The sequence below is a fragment of the Prosopis cineraria genome, unplaced genomic scaffold (assembly GCF_029017545.1).
Source record: "Prosopis cineraria cultivar Desert tree isolate PC_DT_omini unplaced genomic scaffold, ASM2901754v1 PC3, whole genome shotgun sequence".
In the NCBI taxonomy this organism is placed as follows: domain Eukaryota; kingdom Viridiplantae; phylum Streptophyta; class Magnoliopsida; order Fabales; family Fabaceae; genus Prosopis; species Prosopis cineraria.
The window spans coordinates 25,809,728-25,835,132 of NW_026555334.1; the positions used below are offsets into that span (position 1 = coordinate 25,809,728).

A 25,405-nucleotide genomic window follows, 5' to 3' on the forward strand; every position below is an offset into this window, starting at 1 on the left:
GGTTTTAGTTAGTAGAATAAGGATGGATGGAGTAATAAGAGAGATTTTTGGTATTGCATATTGACATGTTATGAACTATTTTTTATGAAATTCTTATATTATAACTGAATGATTCTTATGTACTCACTTATATAATTGATTGTATAATTGTGTGATTATAGTTTGTGCATGTATGGTTAAACTTTGAATTACTGAGACGTTAGTGCTCACTCATTTTTTAACATTTTCTAGGTGAAGGCCAGAGTAAGAATCAAGGGAAGGCACCAGAGGAGTAAGCCTTTAGCTCTCATACTCCTTGCAACATATGCAGGACTGCATTTACTTTTTGCCATGACTTTAGGACCTTTATCATTTTTGGACTATATTACTTTCTTTTTAATTGCTTTTATTGTTATTGGATGGTAGTCCACCATAAACTGGTTTGATTTGAGATTTTTAGAATTTGGTTATATTTTAATTATGATGTAAAAAAAACGTTATGCTTAGAATTAGATAAAATAAATGGAGCCTTTGTTCCTCAACAATTGTTTGTTAAGTTTCTAGATCATAGGATAGGTGTTACATTGTGCAAGACTACAAGCAAGTGACCAAACTGTGTGAGCCTGTGAGGGACCAAACTTTAAGTTGTTATTAGCTTAACTTGTTATTATAAAATTAGTAAATTAATTATAATTATATTAAATAAATTTAATAGGATCAGATTGGACTAAGTGATTGAGATGCTCAATTTTCTATCTAGTCCAACCTAAAGTAATAGCTTGATCTTTTTAGTCTTTTTAGTCTTGAAGGACTAATTTTTAAAAGGACTGAATAAGACTGGACCTTCTTAGGTTGGATCAGGTCGGACGGGACCAGAAGACTTCTGCATAGGCTTAATTATCATGAATAGGACAACCAGGTACAAAGGCACTCTAAGTTGGGGAGACACATATCTAGATACGACTTCATCCTCATAACTAACAATTTTGAGATAATCTTGTAGCAAAAATTACAAAGACCAGTGTGATGGAATTAGGAGATGTGTTCAAGTTTGTCAACTTTCGGAATTAATGTAATATTAATGTCATTAATCTCCAAAATATCAAGTTAACCCTCAAAAATTTTTTTAACAACATTATAAACACTGTCCCCAACCTCTCCCCAGGAAGCATGATAAAAATTACCAGAGAATCCACCTGGCCCTGGTGCCTTAAAGCCTCCCAGACTGAAAGCAGCTTCGCGATCCTCCTCCCGTGGGATAGGATGCGATAACATCCTGCTCATCCCCTCATCAATTTTAACATCAATAGCATCTAGAGCCTTATCCATGCTTGGATTACCAGAAGTAGTGAACAATTAATTGTTCGAAGAAAGCCGAAATATTATTTGCAAGCTCCCCTTCCTCTTCTAGCCGTAAGATACTGTTTCTCCGCCGTCTGAGAATATATAGTAGATAAATGGAAGAATTTGGAATTACGAGCCCCCGCTTTTCACTAAATATGAATCACTCGTTGAATATCTATTTCTGTTCTTAAATTTATTATTATTTATTTTACTGGCCATGTGACTTAGGAGTTTCTTTGGCCAGAACTTAGGAGTTAGGAGTACTCTTTGCCAACAAGCTATTAAATCATCTTATCTGATGTTTAATAAATCAATTAAATTAAAGTAATCTTTGCCATTAAATTAATCAGACCATATTCTATATAGTATATGCGCGAGATCTTTTTTTTTATTTATTCTTTTTATCACATTATTTTCAGGTGCGAAAATTTCTTTATATGTTCAATTCCTTAATTATATTATAGTAATTTTTATTTATTCCAAATACGTCGCGTATTAATTAGTAACAGAAGTTTTAGCTGCTTTTACAATTATTGAAGACAAGATCTACAAATCAGAGCCAGCAAATTTACAACTGTCAATTGTAATTTATTGTGACTCGAGATAGTCATTATGGCAAAAGATATGCTAATATTGTATTAATTTGATAATTTGAATTTAAATTTAAATAGAATAGTAGAAAAGAGATTATCTTAGTGCAATATCTTTTTTGATCTTGGCCATCGAAAAACGATCGCTTTATATACAGTTCATCAATGAAGAGATTAAATACTTTCTAAAATCACAACTCATCTTTCTTCGCTCTTTCTACCTGAATCACGATCCAGAACTGAAACTACCTTCGTACTGCATACCTTCAACAATGATCATCAAAAAACGTCGTGTCGGAGCTGAACTATGTTTTCCGCCGGCCAAGAAGCCGGGGATATCCAAGCCTTCCCTTGATCATCAACGTCCAAACCTGAAGATGGACGTCGCAGCAACGTACTACCCAAAGCCCATCCCCGGCAAACCCTTAGGGGAAGACTCCTACTTTATTTGCGCCCGCCGTAACGTCATCGGCATCGCAGACGGCGTCGGCGGCTGGGTCCGGAAAGGCATTGACGCCGGCCAATACGCCCGCGAGCTCATGCAAAACGCAGCGTTCTACGCCCTACACCAACCCAGAGAATCCGTCAACCCTAGAACTGTACTGGATGAGGCCTTCCATGACACAAAAAGCCAGGGTTCATCCACCGCCTGCATCGCCACTCTAAAACAAAACCCTAAGAAACAGTACTTGCATGCTGTGAACGTCGGAGACAGTGGGTTCATGCTCTTCAGAAACAACAAGTTAGTGTTCCGGTCGCCGACGCAACAGCACCAGTTCAACAGGCCATATCAGCTGGGGAATAGTAAGAACAGCGACACGCCGGAGAAAGCCGAGGAATTCAAGGTGGAAGTCAAGGCCAGAGATATAGTGGTGTTTGGGACAGATGGGGTATTCGACAATGTGTATCCGAGGGAGATCGAGAGGTATATAGAGTCGAGTTGCTGTGAGGGCGATGACAAAGTGACGCCTGAAGAACTGGCTTGGCTTATAGCAGAAGTTGCAGAGTGCAATTCCAGGAACGAACATGGCGAAACCCCTTTTTCAGAAGCGTCTCGCAAGGCTGGGAAAAAATTTACAGGAGGCAAGATTGATGATATCACTGTTCTTGTTGCCTACATAGTCCCTCGTTGATATTTTATATTTGGTACTTAGCTACTTTACTGATCAGACGTAATATACGTAAATATGTAAACGAGTTGGCCATACGTCAGATACTGTTAAACTTGGGTTGTAACTCTTATTTTTTTATTAAATACTGTGTAATATGTAATGTAGTTTCTGGGTTCATATGAGTCTACGTCATATTGTGAACATGTTCTTTATGTGGTTTCTGGGTTCATATGAGTCTACTTTCATATTGTGACCATTTTTTTTTTAATTGTGTGTGTAAATATTGTGAACATGTTCTTGATGTAAACTGGATTCTGGAATATTGACTGGCCATTATATGTAATTATGTATCGATTCGCTTACTACTCAATTTTCTTATAACGGCTAAATGCTCCATTAAGTTACGTTCCGTGAGATGCAAGCAACCTTTTAGATTAATTTGATATAATAAATGAAATTTTGTACATCAGTATTTTCCATGATACACCTGTTAACTTTAATATATCAATTCATATAAATCAAATAAGGTTTAAGTAAAGTGACATGCATATTTGAATAATTTATGATTGATTATGGTACCTCAATTATCTCGAGTGTGGGTAGACGTATAATCTATTAAACCTCTATAGTTTTTTAGTGAGTGCAAAGATAATTGAGAGGATGAAAAAAGAGTTGTATTTTTGGTTATCGATTGATCCACTTATATGGATCATATCAATAACAAAATAATTAATTAATAATTAGTATTTCACATTATCCTTGACCCAGTCAATTGAGAAATAAAGAATAACTGATGGTTACAAGGTTGTAGGTTGGGTCTCTATTCATTAGGCTTACTTTTGTGGTCTACCTATCACGATCCACACAAAATTATAAAAATAATCAATATGTTTGGGCTAATTAATTAATACAAATCTGTAATATTTATAAATATTCCAACAACACCACCTAAATTTGATGATGACAAAAATTATGAAAATTTAATTTACGTGTTAATTATTATGATGTATATAGTTATAATAAATCACACAATCACATAAATTAATCGGAAAGCATCTCCTATCGAGATTTTCTAATTAATTTTATTAGTAATTGTTCAGATGTAGTTATATTCTGGAATAAATTAATATTAACAGATTTTATTTGATTAATATATCATACATTAGGAAACTACTGAAATCGGATATGCGTTGATTTTATGGATTTGAACTCAAAAAAAGGCTTTATTTTTTATGACGTCGTTTGGTTTTCTTCTTTTATTATAATAATACTTCCGGATCTTGGAACCAAAAGTTACCAATTCCACGAAACTTTTTGCTTGGAACGGTAGAATTCAAAGTTTCATGTTAGTTTTAAAGTTTAAACTGCTCATGATTTCCCTTCCTTTAAATTTATTTATGAACAAAATTAATTTTAAATGAATAGTGTGATTAATCTTCATATATGAATAATAAGTTCACTATTTTCGTACCCAATAAAGGGGGAGGGTAAAGCTCAATAATCTTAAAGGTTGGAGGAGCATAATGACAAATTGAAATTATTTTCATTCGTTGATCGTTTCAAAGTGCAACAATTTTTTGATGCATAAGACCTATTATTTATTGATTTATTCTGGCAGTGACATTCCAATGCGCTAACGCACAGCTTGGTATTTGTGGGCCGTTGGATTAAAATGTACGGTATTGATTGTTGATGGTATGGGATGGAGGCAGCCCTGCGGGGGAGAAAATCTGAACCCCTATTTATTAATAAGGAGTTATATAATAATTAGGAAATTAATAAACACAAAAAATGTAAATATAAGACGTCGTGAAAAATGTTGGTCAAATAAAAATACGTCATATATGAAAGAGGCTGGTGACGGTTAGAAAATAAATCATAGGTATTTAAAAAACTCATCATTTATTTCAACCTAACGTTTCATTTACTAGAAAAAAAATAAAAAATAAAATTGGACTTCATTTAAAGTGTAAACAATACATGAGGGGTTTACAAACAACCGTCATATATTATGGCCATCGTTTCATTTTTTTATAATAAAAAAATATAAAATTTGAACTTTAAAAGACGGGTTAAAGTATGAACAATTAATGATGGGTGTTTTAAGCACCCATCATATATTGTTGGCCAATGTTTTAGTTTCTTAAAGGAAAAAAATAAAAAATTTTGAACTTTAAATGATGATTGTTTGAAACAACTATCATTTAAAGTTCTCATGATATATGAACACCCGTTATATATTATAAATAAATGATGGTTATTAGGATACCTGTCATTTATTTCCTTTTTTATTTAGTTTTCGATCTCATTTTTCATTCTCGCCCGTTCGTCTTAGTATTCTCTCTTCTCTACTTGCATACGAAATCAGTAGAAATCTCTCAATCTTCCTCCATTTTTGTCATTGACCACCTTAGTCCTCTCCAACGTGAAAGTTCCTCCACTTACGCTGTCTGTTGCCCCTCTCATTTGCTTCCTCTTTGTGTTTCATCCTCTCTTCTCCAAGGTACATGAGTGTGTGATTTCTATGGTTTTTCTTCATTTTCTTCCAATATCCTTAGATTTTTAGATTATGGAATTGATTTATTTAATATTATGAATTATTTTATTAGTTGATTTTTGTTGTTTAAATTTTTCCTCATTTGTTGCCCATTTTGATATTGTGGGGTGTCGAAAATTGTTAATATTTGATGTTTTATTGATTTAAGAATGGTAGTACATGATATACATAGCCTTAAGATGATTATTAAGATAAAAATTAGTGATCAAAATGGGATATTTATGATGATTGTATTTTCCTATGAATTTTGACTGATTTATTTCAATAATTTTTAATTTAAATTTCATGCATTGTTTGATCATAGTAGTTTTATTATTCAAAACTACATATTAAAATGAACTAGTGTACCAATTTTCATTACAATTGGAGTTCATTTTAGTGATCAAAACTAACGTGCAGTTTCTCTAAAAATCATTGTTATTTTATTGATATTTGTACATTTGGTAAAGAATGATTTGTTCTTGGCTTGATTGCTAATATAGGATATGTGTAACCTTAGAATGATCAATGAGATAAAAAACATTGATTCAAAATATGTTTATAGTGTTTTTCTTTTTTCTATAATTTTTAAACGAATTTTAGATATAATTTTATAATAATTAGAGTTAATTTGAAAATGCTATTTTGTGAGAATTTTTGTTAGTTTTGTGATTGTATATAGTTGAAATTAGTTTGTTGAGTGAGATGCTAGGATTGAAAAGAGGGTTTTAGCCTGAGAAATACTTTTTTTATGTCGTTATGCTGCTGATTTTTTTTTCGGCGGTTGAAGGAGTATGTGAATGCTTATGCATTGTGACTCATGATTCATTAAATATTCTATATTATATGTAAAGTAGTCAATTTCTTTATTGTTAATCTTTATATCATTTCTTTCCTCTCTATATTCATGAGTCACTGATCACATTTTCTTAAATGAATTGTCTTTTAGATTAAAAAGTTATAGATAAAGAATGAATGTCTGCCAATCAATTAAGTAAAGAGTATTTAAATGGTGTGAAAGAGTTTATGAGGTTTGCTTTTAAGCATGTAAAAGTTCCTAGAAGAATAGTATGCCCTTGTGTAAGGTGTGATCTTTTGAAGCAAATTAGTACATCTGAGTTGAAAGACCATTTAGTGTGCTACGGAATTGATGAAGATTATAAGTGTTAGCATAAGGATGGAAAGACTAGAAAGGATGAGTCTACTAGTAATTAGGAGTATAAAAGAAGCTTTGAATTAGATGGTTATGACATAAATACTTGTAAGAGTGATTGTCTTGAAGAGATGGCCAATGTAATTGAAAGGAAACTTAAGGATTGTCCTAAAATGTTAGAGAAGTTGAAAAGTGATGCAGAGAAGCCCTTGTACGCTAGTTGCATCGAATTCATAAAGTTGTCAGCGGTGTTGAAATTGTACAACTTGAAAGTGAGCAATGGATGAGTGATAAGAGCTTTACAGAAAATCTTACACTTATAAAATAACTTCTAGCTACGAACAATGAGCTTTCAAGGACTATGTATGAGGTAAAACAAATGCTACGCTCAATTGGTATGAGTTATAAGAAAATACACGCCTGTCCTAATGATTGCATATTATTTAGAAATGAATATGTATCATTAACGAAGTGTCCAAAATGTAATGCTTTGTGCTACAAAGAAAATGGGTAGAGTCTAAAGAACTAAAGAAGGCATCGTGGTACTTTCCTATTATACCTAGATTTAAATGACTGTACAGTAGTGCAGAGGATACAAAAAATTTAACATGGCATGCGGATGAACGGATCAAAGATGAAAAGCTTCGACATCCAACTAACTCTTTTTAATGGAAAAAAAGTTGATCTCGATTACCTTTATTTTGGAGCAGAAGATAGAAACCTTCACCTCGTACTATTTACTAATGGAATGAATCCACATGGGCTTCAAAGTAGCAGTCACAATACATGGCCAGTTATTTTGATAATTTACAACTTACTTCTATGGTTATGTATGAAGTAAAAATATATGATGCTATCCATTCTAATTTCGGGGCCAAAACAGCCGAAAAATAACATAGGCATATCTTTAGCTCCTTTAATTGAATATTTAAAATTGTTGTGGGAGTACTATGTTAAGATATATGATGGCCATAGAGAGAAAAATGTTCAATTTAAGAGCATTGTTGTTTGGCACAATCAATGATTTTCTAGCATATGGTAATTTGTTAGGGTATAGTATTAAAGGAAAACTTAGATGTCCTATTTATGAAGAGAGTACACATTCAGTGAGATTAGATATGGGATGAAGAATGTCTATCTCAGACATCGTAGATTGTTGCATCCTAATCATTATTATCAGTGCCTAAAAAAAGCTTTCAATGTGAATTTAGAAGAAAGTAAGGCACTTTTGCCACTGATAAGTGAGCAATATTTTGACAAGGTGAAGAATTTGAATATGAGTTTGGAAAACCTTTTGCAAAGCATCTTGGGACATGTGGGTTGAAGAAAATATCTATTTTTTGACCTACCATATTGGCAATCCTTATACGTGAAACATTTTTATGATGTTATGCATATTGAGAAAAATATATGTAATAGTTTGATTAATACATTACTTTATATTCTGGGAAAGGCCAAAGATGACATCAAGGCAAGACTTGATATGATTTCTATGGGGATAAGGGAAGAGTTGGCTTCACAAGAGAAGGAAAGTCACACATTTCTTTGTGTAGCGGCTCATACACTGTCTAGAAGAGAAAAGAAGACTTTTTATAAGTTGCTTTCTATTGTTAGAGTTCTAGAGGGATACTCTTCAAATATTAAGGGCCTTATGTCATTGAAGGATTGAAATTTGAAGGGTTTAAAATTGCATGATTGCCATGTATTGATGAAAAATTTTATTCCAGTGGCTAAACATTCTATTTTACTTGATATGGTTTGAGCCACGATCACAAAATTGTATTTCTTCGTCAAGTTTATATGTAGTAAAGTAATAGATCCAACAGAATTGCCAAGATTATAAAGTCGAATTGTGTTAATCTTGTGTGAACTTGAAATGTATTTTTTTTCTGCATTCTTTAATATAATGGTGCACCTTACTATTCATCTAGTTAGAGGGATATAAATGTGTGGCCTAGTTTTTTTGAGATGGATGTATCTGTTTGAGCATTACATGAAGATACTAAAAAGATATGTGAAAAATTGGAGTCCACTTGAAGGTTGTATAGTTGAATGATACATTTGTGAGGAGGTAATTGAATTTTGTACTGAGTATTTATCAAATGTCAATCATATTGGTCTTTCGACTTCTCAATATGATAGTAGAACTGATGGAGAAGGAATTATGGGCAATAAAGTAGTTACAATCTCCAACCTACAATGGGAACAACCATATTTATATGTATTACACAACTCTGTAGAGGTTGAAGAGTATGTAGAGATGTACAAGGCTGAGCTTAAGTAGGATAACCCTAATAGATCAAAGATTTGGTATTCAAACAAGCATAATAAGAGTTTTATAGTTTGGTTGAAATAGCATATTCTTAAGAAGTTGACTGTCGATCCTGATTTAGTTTCTGAAAATCTAAAATGGTTAGCAAGAGGTCCAGATAAACAAGTTCTTTCCTTCACTAGCTATCTCATTAATGGGTACACATTTTATACTAAAGAGCAAGATGATCAGAGCACAATGCAAAATAGTAGTATAACTCTTATAGCCCAAGTAATGCATATATCTAGTACTAAAAATAAAAATCCGTTGTACATAAAAATGTCATACTTTGGGGTAATTGAGCACATTTAGAAGTTAGATTACATCAAATTTTAAGTTCTAATTTTTGGCTGTAAGTGGGTTGATCAAAAAAATGGTCTTAAAGTTGATGACTTGGGGTTCTTATTAGTGGATCTTAATAGAGAAGGTTATAAAGATGAGCCTTTTATTTTAGCTTTGCAAGCTCACCAAGTGTTCTTTGATCCTAATCCAGCTAAAGTAAATTAGTTTATCATTTTATTAAGTAGTAAAATAAATGAAGATATGAATGATTCTACAATTAAAGATGATTCCTTTATGGGGATATCATTTGAAAGATACTTCGTTGAGGATAAAACCTTTTATATGAGAAAAGATCACAACGAAGGTATTTAAATTTTAAAGAAAAGAGGTAGAAGCATTCGAGCAAAGAAGGAGAGCAAAGACAAAGAACGTACAAGAAAAAGAAAAAGAACAATTTAAACCTATAGGTTACTTGTTTTGTGTGATTTAAAAATTTATTGTTATTTATGATGTGCTATATTTGTTTTGTAAATTAAACATGTAAATTACTTATTATGTGCTTTATTTTTATATTGTTATTTATTATTTATTTTAGTTTTCTACTTTTGTAGGTAAATGGCTTCTCAGAAGAGTGCTGGTCTCAGTGGACCTAGTAGTGCTGATCCTAGCATTGACATAAATGACTAGTAAATTCAACAAGAAGCAAATCAAATAACAAGAGAATTGACATTGATGATTGAGGTGAATAGAAGAAGGGCTGCTGGATAGAAATATGAAGTTGAATGGAATTTCAAAGGTCAACCTATCAAGACCAATAGAATTAAATTCATCAGCTATATAGGGGTTATGGAAAAAGAAAATGTGCTGATTACAATTAGGTACTGGAACGATATTAGTCTAGCTACAAAAAATTATATTTAGGAGCAAGTAAAGGTAAAATACTTTACTCACATCATTATAGTTAATTGAAATTACTTGACTGAAAATCTAATTAATTTTCTTTGTTTATAGTCAGCATTTGTAGATGTTAGTTGAATAAAATTTTTCATCTAACAAGCTGGAAAGGCAATGCAGACATTTTGGTATTTCATGGGAGAGAAATACATTAAAAAATTAGGAGGAAACATTAGTGCTGAGGTCCCCGACTTGATAAGGCCATTAGTTTCACAAGAACAATGGGATTGTCACCACCCCAAAAAAATCAGGTGTGACCGGTACAGGATATGGGCACAAACCTCATATCCCTTAAGCCGTGATCGGAGGAACTTTGAAATTAATACATTAAACACACTAACAGAGTAATTAAAAATTACAATATTAAATCAGATATTCAATTTTAAAAGAAATGTGAGGATCCTACCTTTAGTCTACATGGAGTACATACGGCCAGACGCTAATGTAGGTATAAAGTTAAAATTTTCATCAAATTAAAATTTGACTAAAATAATTCTTTTGCTTCAATTCAGTAATAAAACTCCTCAGTGGATGTCTCGAGTCACGAGTTCAATTATACCATTAAGAACAAAATATCTTTTCTAGTGAATAATGTCCCAACAATAAATAATAGAACATAAATAAAGTAAAAGGTTTGAAATAGTTATGTAAGTTAAATAGACAAAATTTTTGTAAAAATTTTATAAACTTTATAATAAAATGGCTCTATAAATTTCAAATAAAATCTCAAATTATTGAATTATCATAGAAAATGATAATATCACTTGATTTCAAGAAAGAACATAAATGAAATAAATATTTATAAACAAATTACTAAATAAAAACCAATAGAATATGAAATCATCAAACGATTGGATTCATAATTATAGGGACTTATCAGAACAATTAACAAACGTGGATACACAATTCATGAGGGTAACTAACCAAACGCGACTTATGCCACAAAAATGAACATGGACACTCAGTCCACGAGGTTAAATAACCAAACGCGACTGAAGCCACGAAACAAACGTAGACACACAGTCCACGAGAGTATGTAAACAAACGTAGCCGAGGCCACGAAACAAACGTGAGTATGATGCACGAATAACCATCCCTCCGTTCCATGTGTGTTGGCCATCGCATGGGGCTAGCACCTCTCACACACACCCTACTAGCTAGGTGTACCATGGCGTGCCAAGGACTAACGGAACTGCCGTTAGCAACCAGTGTTCTATATAAAGTCCCTTTCAAATTCAATTTCAAACATGTGAGAAATTGATCATTATTCAATCAAATTTTTCTTTCCAATGTCAAACTCACATGAATCATTTTTTATCGTAGCAATTCAATAATTTCAAAATAAAATTCCACAATTAGAATTCAAACTTGTATTTACTGATTAACCAAAATGATCAATTCTGGTAAAATAATTTCATGAAATAAAGCAATTTAATCAACAAAATATCTCATAATCACATTGTTGTTGTAAAAAGAATTTGCATAAAAATGTAATATTTCAATAAAAGAGATTTTAATGAAATATCAGTTGGGACGCTATCCACTTACCTAAAAATTTCTCAATAATCTTATAATTAGATTCCCTCAATTTCTCACTTTCTCCAGTGATACTCCAAATTAATCTAGCATTTAAACCAATAACATTCAACCCCAACTATTAACACTCTTCTTATTCCATGTTTAATAAAAACCTCAATCATCACATAACTTAACAATTTTCCTTTTTGGTGCTATACAAATCCAACGAGTAAATCAACTTTACAACTTGTATGTAAAGACATATATTTCATCAACAAACTATTCAATTTCAAGGATTCAAATAATCACATTATTATTATTATTATTATTATTATTATTATTATTATTATTATTATTTCTTATCACCTTTGCAATATTCTCTAGCAAACATTTCAACAAACATCTTATAAGCACCAATATTTAAGTTTTATATTTAAGCTATTCTTTTCCAACTTCATCCTAACAAATTTTTCAACTTCACCCAATCTAAACAATTAGTTCAACTCAAAAATTATGACCCATGAGTATATCATTCTCAGTCTTTAAGATAAATTGGCAGCTCAATATTTGAACTATCTCTTCCCTATAACAGCACGGTAGCAACAGAAAACATACTAAAATTCAATAGTTTCACGGATACATAGAGCAAACCATACTTTAATGCACAGCAACAACAGTCCACATTCACAAGTGTAGAAAATTATTTCCAATTCAATTTAAATTTCTCCCTTTTTTTAGCGCACAGATAGCAGTATCACAAGAGGAAAAAAAACTTCAACTAATAATTCACACACTCACACACACAAGATTATCAGGAAGATCTCAATGCTTCTCACCTTAATATAGACAGCACAACAAGAAGGGAGAAGATTTGCAGGAGCTGTACAAGGGAGAGGGAGTCTGACAAAACTCGATGGAGGAGGAGGAAAGAGACGCTGTTGCATGAAGGAGGAGGACGAAGGACGAGCTTCACTCACCAGCACTTAAATGATGTCAACGAGGAAGGGAACAGACGTAATCGATGGTGAAACAAAGAATAGGGGAATGACGAACTCGTGACTCCAACCTCGTCGCAGTGAGCAATAGAATTGTAGACTGAATAAAAAAAAACTTGAGCTTATTATTAACGCACACACGAGCCTCCAGCAGTTGAGGAGGAAGAAAAACTGAAGCTAACACACACGCACATAAAACTGTCAAACCTGAATGAAGAAGCAGCGAAAAACAAGGATGAATAAAGGATTTTGATTGCTTTGCATGCTCAACGGAAGAGATGAACCAGTGAAGCAAGATGCACGCCACCGGTGAGAAGAAGAATAAGTTTAAAGGTGAGGAGGAAGGTTTCAAAAATGATGAAAGAAATGAGATCTAAGTCAGTGAAGAGAAGATTCTAGGATCCTCTATTTTTGCTTCCACGCACGAGATATAAAACCGAAGAAAAGAACTTTTGGAAAAATCACAAGAAAGAACACGAGAAAATCACAAGAAAAAGCACAATAAAATTACAAGAAAGGGCACTATATTCTCTTATAATTTTAAAAGCAAGCTTTTGTTCAAAAAACTTTGGACCCTAAGTCCTTGAGGAAATTTCTAGTATAAATTCTTATAAACTATCCCTTTCTACTTGCTATTAAACTTATTTAAATAAAATATTTATTGGAGAAAAAATTTTGTTTAATTTAAAATTTAGGGTCATTACAGGGATGAATTTGTTGCTTAACATCTCGAGGGACAATTTCAAATAAGAATAATGAGATGAATTAATTTTTTATTATTGTCGATATATTTAATTTTATTGGTATGATTCTATGTGTTTTGCACAGAAGTTGAGCCACCACTAAAAAAACTGTTGATTAGGGATGAAAACTTCTGTCACTAATCATTGAAAAATCCTATCGCTAAACTAGTTAGCAGTGAAATTAGCGACAAAAATATTCCGTCGGTAAAAAATCGTCACTAATTAGTTAGTGAAGGAATTGAGAATTCTGTTAGTAATTAGTGATGGAAAAATTCCATCACTAATCTATCATTCCGTCGCTAATTTTTAGATAGCATATCAACTTAGTGACGAATTAGTAGCAAAAATTCATGGCAAATTAGTGATGAAAATTCCTTGGCAAATTAGCAATGAATGAGCAATGAAAATTCCATTGCAAATTAGTGATGGATGAGCAATGAAAATTTCATGGTAAATTAGCAATGGAAATTCTGTCACATATGCTTTTAATTAGCGATGAAAGTTCCATCGCAATTTCATCGCTAATTTCTGTATATTTTTAAAATTTTTTATTATATTTATAGGTAGCATTTTTTATATACTTAAATATTTGTTGATTCTATTAAAATCACTGTAAAACTAGAAATTCAAATTTACTAAATAATTATACTATAGATCAAACATTTCAAATTCACTAAAATGACATAACTCAGTAGCAAATTAAAATAACAATGTCACAAAGTCCAAAGAAAATTAAAACAAAGTAGTTTCGATAAATAAGTCATAACAGGAGGCAACTAATAAGTATCTTTTTTGCTCAAGATCCCTCATCATTTCTAGAATTTGAATTTTTAGAATTCTTTGATATTTTTTGCTCCAATGCTTCTAGCCTAGACAAGATGTTCATATTCAATTCTCTAAGATCCTTGTTCTCTTGTCTAAGCTTAGTGACTAGCTCTTGTTGCTCTTGTCTAACCTCTATGACTATTCTCCTATGCAATTCCTCTTCAAAATCAAGATGAAGCCTGAGTTGTTGATGGATGAAGAGGACTTATATGAATGAGAGGTAGAATCAACATACAAAGCCTTAGATCCTAACCCATATATGTGACCCTTCTTGTTCTTACCACCTATTGTCTCTAACTATAAGTCAATTTCTTTTTCATCATCTAAATCATTTGATGCTACACTTGGAGAATCCATGTTGGAACTTATGGATGCCTTAAGCCTCATGTAATAATCCTGTTAAAGAAAGGAATGAGTATAGAAATTCCTTTACAAAACTCAAGTAAAAAGAGTAGAGGGATATGCAAGTACTAGATACAATGAGAAAATAAAACCACTAAACAAACAAGCCAATTTGATCAATGAAGCTTTGACCATCTTTTGGCTTTCTTTTTTGTTAAACAACTACATACCCACAATAATAACACCTGACAAGTACCTAGATACTTAAACAAGTGCTCCGCATATTGATTTGACCGACAACAAAGATAAGGTAAATAGTCAATTTTATGTAATAAATAAAGAAGATTTTCTACGGACTATTAAAAAACAAAAAGAATTTTCAAGCCATACATTCATCTCAAATTATTATTGATTTTTAAAGTTGAAGTAATAAACTAGATCTGTCATAAGAACAAAACAAAGCATTTTAGAAGAATAGTAAACTGTGATAATTGGACCATCCTAAGATCAAGTTCATATTTTTTCCTTATAGATGACATTTTAAGCTTCCCAAAAATCCATAGATCACATTAATTGGTGCCCTATAGCATGAGTTATGAATCTTCAAAACTAGTGTACAGAATTTGGATCCAGTGCCAACATCAGATAAGGTAGTTTGAGAGATTGAATAGCTAAACTGTGATAATTGAACCATCCTAAGATCAAGTTCATATTTTTTTCCTTATAGAAGACATTTTAGGCTTTTCAAAAATTCATAGATCACATTAATTGGTATCCTATAGCATGAGTTATGAATTTTCAAAACTACTATATAGAATTTAGATCCAGTACCAACATCAAAATAAGGTAGTTTGAGAGATTGAATAAACTGTATTAACTTGGAGGCCTAAAGTGATGTTACATATTTTCACCTCTTATAGGACGTCCATAGCTTTTAAAAGAGCCTAAGAACACATGAATTGGAGTCTATAACTCCATCTATAAAGTTTTCAAACTAAAGTGTAAAATATGGATTCAATACTATTAAGGAAAATATCACGAAAGTGCTCATTATCTTTGCAAATTCATTACTAAAAGCAAACAAGTACTAGAAAGTTCAAATAATTGATTTATGCATACTTGATTATTGTATTCTAACAATTTTTCAAATAAACAAGGCTAAAAATAAAAGAATATAGACCAACACAAGAAGAGAACATAAATTTTCCATGCAAAAGAGAAAAACAATAAATATAGGTCTACTTTAATTGAAGAAAACCAGAAAATGACGGTAGGATTGAAATCAAGATATAAAGCAAGGCCCAATTTCTTTCTCGGGTGATTTAAACTTTCATTATACAAACAGTCAGGCCTCTACCCTTCAGCACAATTCCAATAATAATGATCAACATATACTTACATAAACTTCAATTGACCTATGACCCATAAATTGGCCGATTTTCTCATTAAAATGTGTCTTCTTAAACAATTCAAACATTGTAAGTTTTCTCCCCAGCTCTGAAGCCTACAATTATTTATAAAGATGAATTATGTCATGCATTAAATAAAAATGATTGCATTTGAAGATAAACTCTTACCAATCTCCTCTTATACTCACTGTTAGGGATGCTATCCCTTTTGTGTTGAGTGCCTCTTGTGGAAGATGCCTAATTGGTTTTAGCTATGTCACACTTGGCCTTATAGTCTTGTGATGTCCATAGTTTCTCTAAATCATCCATCACATTATTTGGAATCCAATTAGGCCTAATATTTTTCTGAAATAAGTCCTGCCTCACGTTATGCATTGTGTTTCTCAAGATGTCTGCACACTTTAAATTCTAATTTTTTTTAATAGCAGCTTCATCTTGTGGTAGCCATTTGTATTGTTTCTTCATAAATGTAATAAAAAATTAAAAGCATATTACAATGAGAAAAACTCAACACATACTACAAATATATAACAGAGATAAAATATACCGCACATTCAACAAACCACATTTGCTTAATCTGAGAGGGTGTTGCTTTCCAGCTAGAACATAGATGCTCAAATTTTGGTTGAATCATAGGGAGAATAGTTCGTATAGTACTAACAACTGGGTTAAACCTATAAAAAATTGAAATAAATAATTATAAATGCAAGAATGACTTTAAGCTACTAAATGGATATATCAAATAAAATAATACAAACCATATTGACTAAGATTTTCTTCTCAGGGTATATCAATGTTCTACCATCTGTTGGATCACGGCCCCATGGTGCAAAACTAGTTGGAGGACCTTGTGGAGTGGAGGGTTGCGAGTTCTCTGATGCAGGTGATAATGAGGGTCTCCTAATTGATTCCTACATATTTGGAGAAGATATAGGTCTAGATGGTTCAGGAATGGTTGGGGATGGTATATATATATCTAGATGGTTCAGGCATGGTTAGAGGTCTAATTGATGTGTTACCATAGTAAGACTAGACGTAGCTGCTACATGAGGAAGAGAAGATTGCTACATGAGGAAGAGAAGATTGGTTAAGTTGCTGGGATGGTAGTATAGGTGTTGGAGTACTCAATTGGCCTCTAGAACATTTTTGGTGATGACTTGACATCTACATATTAAAATTTCAACCTTGAGTTAGTAATAAATAATAAATAAATCTTCACAAAATTATAAAAAATTAAATCTAAACCAAAATTAAATTAAAACTTAATGCAATCAAAATCAAAGTCAAAACTAAATATCAAATCAAAATTAAAACCATAATTTATGTATCTTCATTACTGTCATCATCATCTTCACTACTATCACCACCACTATTACCGTCATCATCATCCATATAAAAATCTTCTTCATCATCATCTTCAACTTCTTCATCATCTTTTTTAGCTTCTTTATAAGCCATGTTATTAATTGGCATATCTACTTCTTCATAGTAAATCTCAAGATCTCTTAGATTATTCAATTCATCATCATCATCATGAACAATTATTGGTAGTATGACTTCCAGTCCATCTACTTGAAAAGCTCCTATGTTTGTTTCTAATGGAGGAATGTCAATCATGCTACGAGCCTTGACCTTGATAGCAACTAACTAATTAGCTTTTTGACGGCAACAAGGATAAGGAGTATAGTACACTTGCATTGCTTGTTGAGCAAAAATGAAGGGGTCATGAACCTTTGTGCCATGATTTGGTGTTGTATCAAACTATTCATAATTGAACAACACTAACCTCTTCACAGGAAGCCCCATGTATTCAATTTCCAATATCTCCTGTAAAATGTCATAAAAGTTATGCTCTGATTATGCATAGTCAGCCATCTTAATGCATACACCACTATTCATTGTTGATTTTTCGAAGGGCCCAGGAATATGTATGAAATTTATACCCATTAATAAAGTATATAAGCCATGTTCCAACTCTTCTCTTTAGGCCCCAAGCAATGTCATGTAAAAATGGATCAACAATATTATTGTTTGGGTTTTGAACCTGCATAACATTTTTTATGAATACTATGTTAGTTAGAGTTTATTTTAAGATTCAAAATGTAAACCAATTGCTACTTACATGATCTTTAAACCATATGGGAAATTGTTCATTAATTTGAGATTCTATTTCATTGTCCATAATTTGAGGGTTCTCTTCCTTTAATTTTTCAACAAATAAACTGCATGACAAGTAACATGTTAACTAAGCATATAAGGTTTAAACTGCATGATAATTTAAGGGTTTTTTTACTTCATATGAGGTTGCACCTCATCACAATTCATTAAAACATAACTTATTGCAGCTTTTGCTTTCTTCATCATCTAAGAAACATTCCTTGCATTCCCCAAAAGTTCTTCCAGGTTAATTAAATATAGAAATTGTTGGCAGCTCTGATACACCACCATCATCATTTCTTGGAGATCTTGTTATTCTTGGTGGAACACCTAGCTTAAAATAGTACGAGCAAAATAGTGTATTCTCCTCAATTATATAAGCTTTACATATAAATGCTTCAACTTGAGCTTTATTCTTGACCTTTTGTTTCAAGGTATAAAGAAACCTACATAAAGAGCAATGACAGTCGAGATTAATTATTATACTTATCATATATTCATCCTTAACTCACATAAATAGGTTTTATTACCTTTCAAATGGATACATCCATCAATATTGAATAGGTCCCCCAACCTTAGCTTCATAGGGAAGATGAATAGGCAAATGTTCCATTGAGTTAAAAAACCCTGGGGGAAAAACCTTCTCAAACTTGCACAATGTCACAACAATATTTTTTCCAATAACTCTAGTTGATCTTTCATTAAGGTAGTGGAACAAATTTGCTTAAAGAATTAACTAAGCTTGACTATAGGATTCCATACAACTTTAGGCGAAGTAGTAAAGGCAATATGAAGCAATCATTCCTTGAACACGTGACAAGCATGACTCTTCATTCTATACAACTTTGCTTCTTTCATGTCAACACATCGAACTAGATTAGATGCATATCCATCAGGGAGCTTTAACTTCTTTATCTATTGACAAATTTCTCGTTTTTGTTCTAAATTTAATGTATATTTTGCTTTAGGTTTCATTATTTTCACTCTTCTTTCACCAAGTTCTTCTTCCTTTTGTCGACAATATTCTTTCAAGTCCATTGAAGCTTGTGTATTGTCTTTTGTTTTTCCTATTGTGTCAATGACTATGTGAAACAAATTCTCAAAAAAAAAATCAATGTGATAACATCAAGATTATGTTGAATGAGATTACTTTTCTAATATGGAAATTCCCAAAATATGCTTTGTTTTGTCCAATGATGAGTAAACTTATAGCCTTTAATTGGTACTATTTTTCCATACTTAATGACCTTTGGCAAAATTTGTACACTATGCTAAACTTCCTCACCACTTAATCAAGGTGGAGACATTGATTTCTCAACTCTATTCTTGTAAAATGTGCTTTTATTTCTCTTGAATTGGTGATTATGAGGAAGAAATTGACAATGATAGTCAAAGAAAGATGTTTTTCTCCCATGCTTCAATTGAAAGGCCTTTAAATTCTCCATACATATAGGACATGATAATTTCCCCATTGTTGTCCAACTAGATAACTTGCCATATCCAGGAAAGTCATTGATTATCCATAATAATACATCATGCATTTGGAAATTTTTTTCATTGAGGCATCATATGTTAACACACCCTCTTCCCGCAATAATTTTAATTCATCTATTAGTAGTTGTAAAAACTCATCTATGTTTCCTTTAGGATTGTTAGGACCAGGGATGATCAATGTCAAGAACATGTATTCTCGTGTCATGCACACATCTGGTGGTAAATTATGTGGAGTAAGAATCATAGGCCAGTAAGAATATTGTCTCCTAGATTGCCTAAATGGTGTAAATCCATCAACATATAACCCAAGCCTCACATTTTTGGATCGTAAGCAAATCTAGGATATCTATTATCAAAAACCCTTCCATGCTTTGCCATCAAAGGGGTGAGAAGGGACATTTAAACCTCGATGATTCTCATAATGCCACCTCATGAGCTTTGTTGTTTTTTCAAAAGGAAATAATCTTTGCAATTTTGTAATTAGAGGTAAGAACCACAACTGCTTCCTTGTAACTTTCTTTTTTCTTCCATGACACTTTTTAAAGGAATATCTTTCCTCGCAACAAAACTTACATTGGATTTCACCCTCATCAAATTTATAGTACAACATACACCTATTCATACAACAATCAACCTTCTTATAATCAAGACCTAGCTTTGATACCAGCTTCTTTGTTTGGTACAAGCATGTAGGCATACGAGTGTCTTTAGGTTGTGTCCTCCTCATGAGTTAGGAAATTAAATTATAGCCTAGCTATGACATGTTAGTTATTGCCTTAATACTTAATAATTGCAAAGCCACTGAAAGTTCAGATTCCTCTGTGCAACCTTCCCACAAAGGTTGTTGTGCAACATGTAACATGTCTTAAAATGTTTTTGCATTTAGACTTGGCATCTCTTCAACACCTTCATTATTGTTCTCCCTAAAAATTGGCCAAGCCACATCCATTACCATAGTCTCATATTGCACGAATTGGTCACCAAGTGGCCTATGTGAAGCATATTGGGCACCTAGTATTGGAGACATGGGTGAATGATATTCAATTTCTTTTTCACCATGATTGCTCCATATACAATAGTCTAGCATAAATCCATGGCTATAAATGTGTGTCCTTACCTCATCAAGAGTTAGATATGGCTTGCATTTACATTGGGCACATGGACACCTAATCTTTCTTGATTTTTGAGAATAAGGTAATTGAAATGCATGGGCAAGAAATGCCTCTACACCTCTCTTAAATTCTATTGTAAACCATCTAGTACTTGGATCTATGCTATTATACATCCATCTTTGATTTTCTGGAACCTCCATTCTATTTTCCAAATAATGAAACATGATAATATTAATTTATAGAGTCATAAATGAAGTTGATAGAAGGATAATAGAAACATGAATTCTAGGAAGGGAAAAACTGGATCAATAAAGCAACTAACTAAGTAATTAAGTTTTCATAATAAACTGTAGTAGTTGGCCCCTCTAAATACCTATTTTATATTTTTCAATTAAAGAGGACTTCTCAAAGCTTCCTACTTTTACAGCTTTAACCCCAATAAAAAGAAAATCGTGGTCGAATGAAAAATTATCCAATTAAAAAGACATCTTTTTATAAGTTTAAATTACCTGAAAGTAAACACCTCTCCACAATATTGATGCTTTACAAGCAAAGCCAAAAACTAGGAATGACAAAAAATATACCTAAAATTATTTAACCAATGTCCAGCCTACAATAAAAGTAACAAAACATACAAACGTAAATAATTATTCTAGTAATTGAGCCCAAAGCCCCAAAGCAAATATGAATCAAGATAGCAAACATAAATCAACATTCATCATTCCAATGGCAGTAACAAATGAAGTAATCTCAACAGATACCAAGTATAAAACAAATTTTAATCAAACAACAATCAATAATGTGCAAATTCAATCATCTAAGCTAAAGTGTACGTAAGGGAAAGCAAGTCAAATTATACCACTATTACAACTGCTTTACTATTGAATTCCTGCCTAATATATTTTTTCCTTGACTATTTTTTTTTTCTAGAAAGGAAAAGAGAAATGCATCTAGAAAGAAAATGGGATAGATACATTTCTCTTTTCCTTTGCTAGAAGGCATTTTTCTACCTACCAAACAGTGAATAGGTTTTTGTCCTCATTCCTAAGCTACCGAGCTAAAAATAAGAAATTTGAACAATAATTCATCTGGATTTATATCAAATATCTGATTGGAAAAATCAGAGCAAAAGTCAAACAATTCAATAATTTTCATATCTCAAAACAAAAATCAAAGTAGAGTGAGTAAGAGTAAATACAACCTATTCCCTAAAAAGAAATGTGAGAGAAGCTAATAGTAATGCAGAAGTAGACAACAACGAAGACAAAGCCGAGAAATTGACACACTGTGCTCTGCTATTAGATTCAATGTGAACTTGTGAAGACAACTTTAGGGCAGAGATGGAAGAAGGAGGAGGAAGGAGGCATGTGAACTAATTCATTAGGTTAGGGTAGAGAATACTTGTGCGTGCGTTTTAGGAATTGGAGGGAGATAAAATTTTTTTTGGAGGGATTAAAAATATAATCTGAAAAAGTGGAGGGAATGTAAATTTAATAATATAAAATTTCATATAAATTTTAAAAATTTAATCTGAAATAAGTGGAGTGGATATAAATTTAATCCAAATTAATAGAATTGTAAATTTCTTTCATGAATATTTTATCAAAATTATTTTAATTTTTTGATTTGTTTAAAATTTAAAAAATAATTTTTATATAAATTTATAGATTTTATAAACCTAGATTTATTTTGCAAATATTTTATAAAAAGGTTGACATTATTTTATGTTTAATTACAATAATAAAAAGTGAACATTAACTTATTATTTTTAAATTAAAGGGTCCATTTGTTTTATCTTATTTCATGAAAAAATTACTTATTTTTTAAGAAATTTATTTTGTGATTTTTTACTATGTTTGTTTAAACTATGTAAAATTTTAAAATAATATAATAATAAATTATTTTTATAAAAAAATCAAGAAAGATATTATGAAAATTAAAAATAATTAACTAATAGTCACTTTTTTTTATTATAATCAATCATAAAATAATGTTTGCTTTTTATAAAATCTTTAAACTACCTAAAAATTACTTATTTTTTAATCTTAAACAAACGGGCCCTTTATAGTATCTTTATATATTTTTGATTTATAAGAATGATTTATTGTTTAATTAATCAATATTAAATACAAGATATTGTTTTCACCAAATTACTTTATATTGTTTTACTACTATTAATATTTTTGAATTATTTGAAATGGCGTGCATTTCATATAACTAAAAGCTATAATGTATGAAGCAAAATTTATCTAGTTTTTTTACTTGTCAAAGGAGCATATAAATGCATGTTCTTTGGTTAAGAAAAAACATAATTGTTGGTCCCTAATGTTCTATTTTAGAATATGCACAAAAGAATAATGAGGTGACACTGAAGATATTGAATATACTAACCTATGACTAAAACTATTAGTCTATATTGATGTAAAATTATAATTCAACATATTGAAACACAAAACATGTAACAAAAAGGGTGGATGACATTGGTAATATGCTAAATTATAATTCCACTAGTAATATGCTAAAGGGTGGATGACAACATATTTAACATAATTATTTTCATCTCATCATCTTTTTAGTTATATTAAAAAAAATATAAGAACATGGATCAATAGTAATCTTTCCCTTGAATCAATAATGGAATAACTAGTAAAGATACATAGTAAAAAAAAAAAAGATGATACCCTGATCTAGGCTCTCCTATAAAAAGGCAGTCTCTCATAAAACTGTACTTGAATAAGAGTCTCAATTGCCAAGCCAACACAAAAATTTGCTCCAGGCATATGCAACGGTTCATAGGTCTAATCTTCTGGTCTTGCAAATCTCATTCGAGGCTGGTATATATGGTAAAAATCAATATGATATGCTTTCGATTTATTTTGTTGATGAAGTGCTTCAACATAATATGACCAATCTTACTATTCTCAGCTTCTACATACGATAATTTTTTTCTATATATGAATAGTTAATATTATAAATATAAACTAATCTATTTCTTATATTTATAATAGGTGCTTGTATGACAAATTTGTTGTTCCTTTCAATCTGCAAATGAAGTTTATCTTCATTAGTCCTCATGAAGTGGGTGCATATCCCTTAATTAAAAGCGATAAAATTTTAGAACAAGGAAATGCATTAAGCAAAAATTTCAAAACAAGAGCTCAAAAGGGAACATTATTCATAATACCATACTATCAAGGGTAACAAAATTTTCATTTATCTTAATAATTTTTTATTTTTAATTTAATGAATTAATTATAATCTTGCAATACTTGTTAATACTATTAGGGATCATTGGATGTTGACTGCCACCGAACCATTTGGCAATACTCCAAAGATATATTATCTCGATTCTTTTAAAGGGGAATCAGGGAGGAGACAAATTTTATTGGACTTGATTAATATGTAAGTGCATAAAGTATTTCACATATTTATTTAATTATTTAAATTCCATACTAATATATTTTTTACTATTTCATTAGGGCGATTGTGTTATACCATACTAATACAAAACAATCAATTTCAAGGTCCTTTATAAATTTTCATGAGGCCTACACTTGGAATATAATTAAGGTAATTGGAATCATTTATTAAATTAAAATTTAATGCATTAATACATATTCATCAATTCTTTAATTTTTAATGTCCAAGACAAAAAAAAATAGTTTGGATTGTGGCTATTGCATCATGAGGTTCATGAAGGACATCATCATCCACAACGAGAGCATAATTTCCGAGATGGAATGTCAGCAATATTAAATTTTAAATTATAAAAATATTTAATATATGAAAATTGATATATGGTGGATCATTTATATATTGCAGTACTATAATGATTCTTATGTTAAAGAATTTGGAATGCGAAAATAAATAAGGTAATTGAAAAATGGTGTCATTATATTTTTCAAGTGTGGATCTCATACAAAGAAGATCAATAGAACTACATTGAAGAAGTAGCTAGGAAGTTTATATTTTTAATAGGTAATTTATTTTTGAAAATAGTTTACTTTATATAATTACATTTGTTTATTGATTAATTTTAAAATTGAATACACTAAATTTCATTGATATTCAAATCTAAAATAGCTAACTATTGCTATTTTGATTTCTTTTTATAGGGGGTGGTATAAAAATAGCTCACGTATTAAAAAAATCATATAATAAATGATGGTTATATAAATAACCATCATTTATACTAATATAAATGACAGATAACTATGATATCCATCATTTATCTGGACTTTAAATGACGGGTATCTTATTTACTCGTCATTTAAAGTATGGTAAGAAATTTTACCATACTTTAAATGAAGGGTAAATAAGTTACCCTTCATTTAAATGGTACTTTAAATGATAGGTAAGCATTTTACCCATCATTTAAAGAGAAATTTTTTTATTCTATTTATAAAACACATAAATAAATTTTTATCATAAATTTTTCTTTTTACTCTCTATTAAATGTTGGAGAGAAAAAATTATTATTAAAATATTTATATTTAATATGAATAAACTTCAAAAATTTATTAAATTTTTAAATAAAATAATGAGTTTT

At 31.1% G+C, this 25,405-nt stretch overlaps 1 protein-coding gene across 1 annotated transcript; it reads left to right on the plus strand.

Moving 5' to 3' along the window:
- Positions 1 to 2,185: 2,185 nt before the first annotated feature.
- LOC129305477 (probable protein phosphatase 2C 55) lies at positions 2,186 to 3,046 on the plus strand. The gene has a single exon (XM_054945498.1). It carries the CDS (start codon positions 2,186 to 2,188, stop codon positions 3,044 to 3,046), a length of 861 nt encoding a protein of 286 aa, XP_054801473.1.
- The last annotated feature ends 22,359 nt before the right edge of the window (positions 3,047 to 25,405 follow it).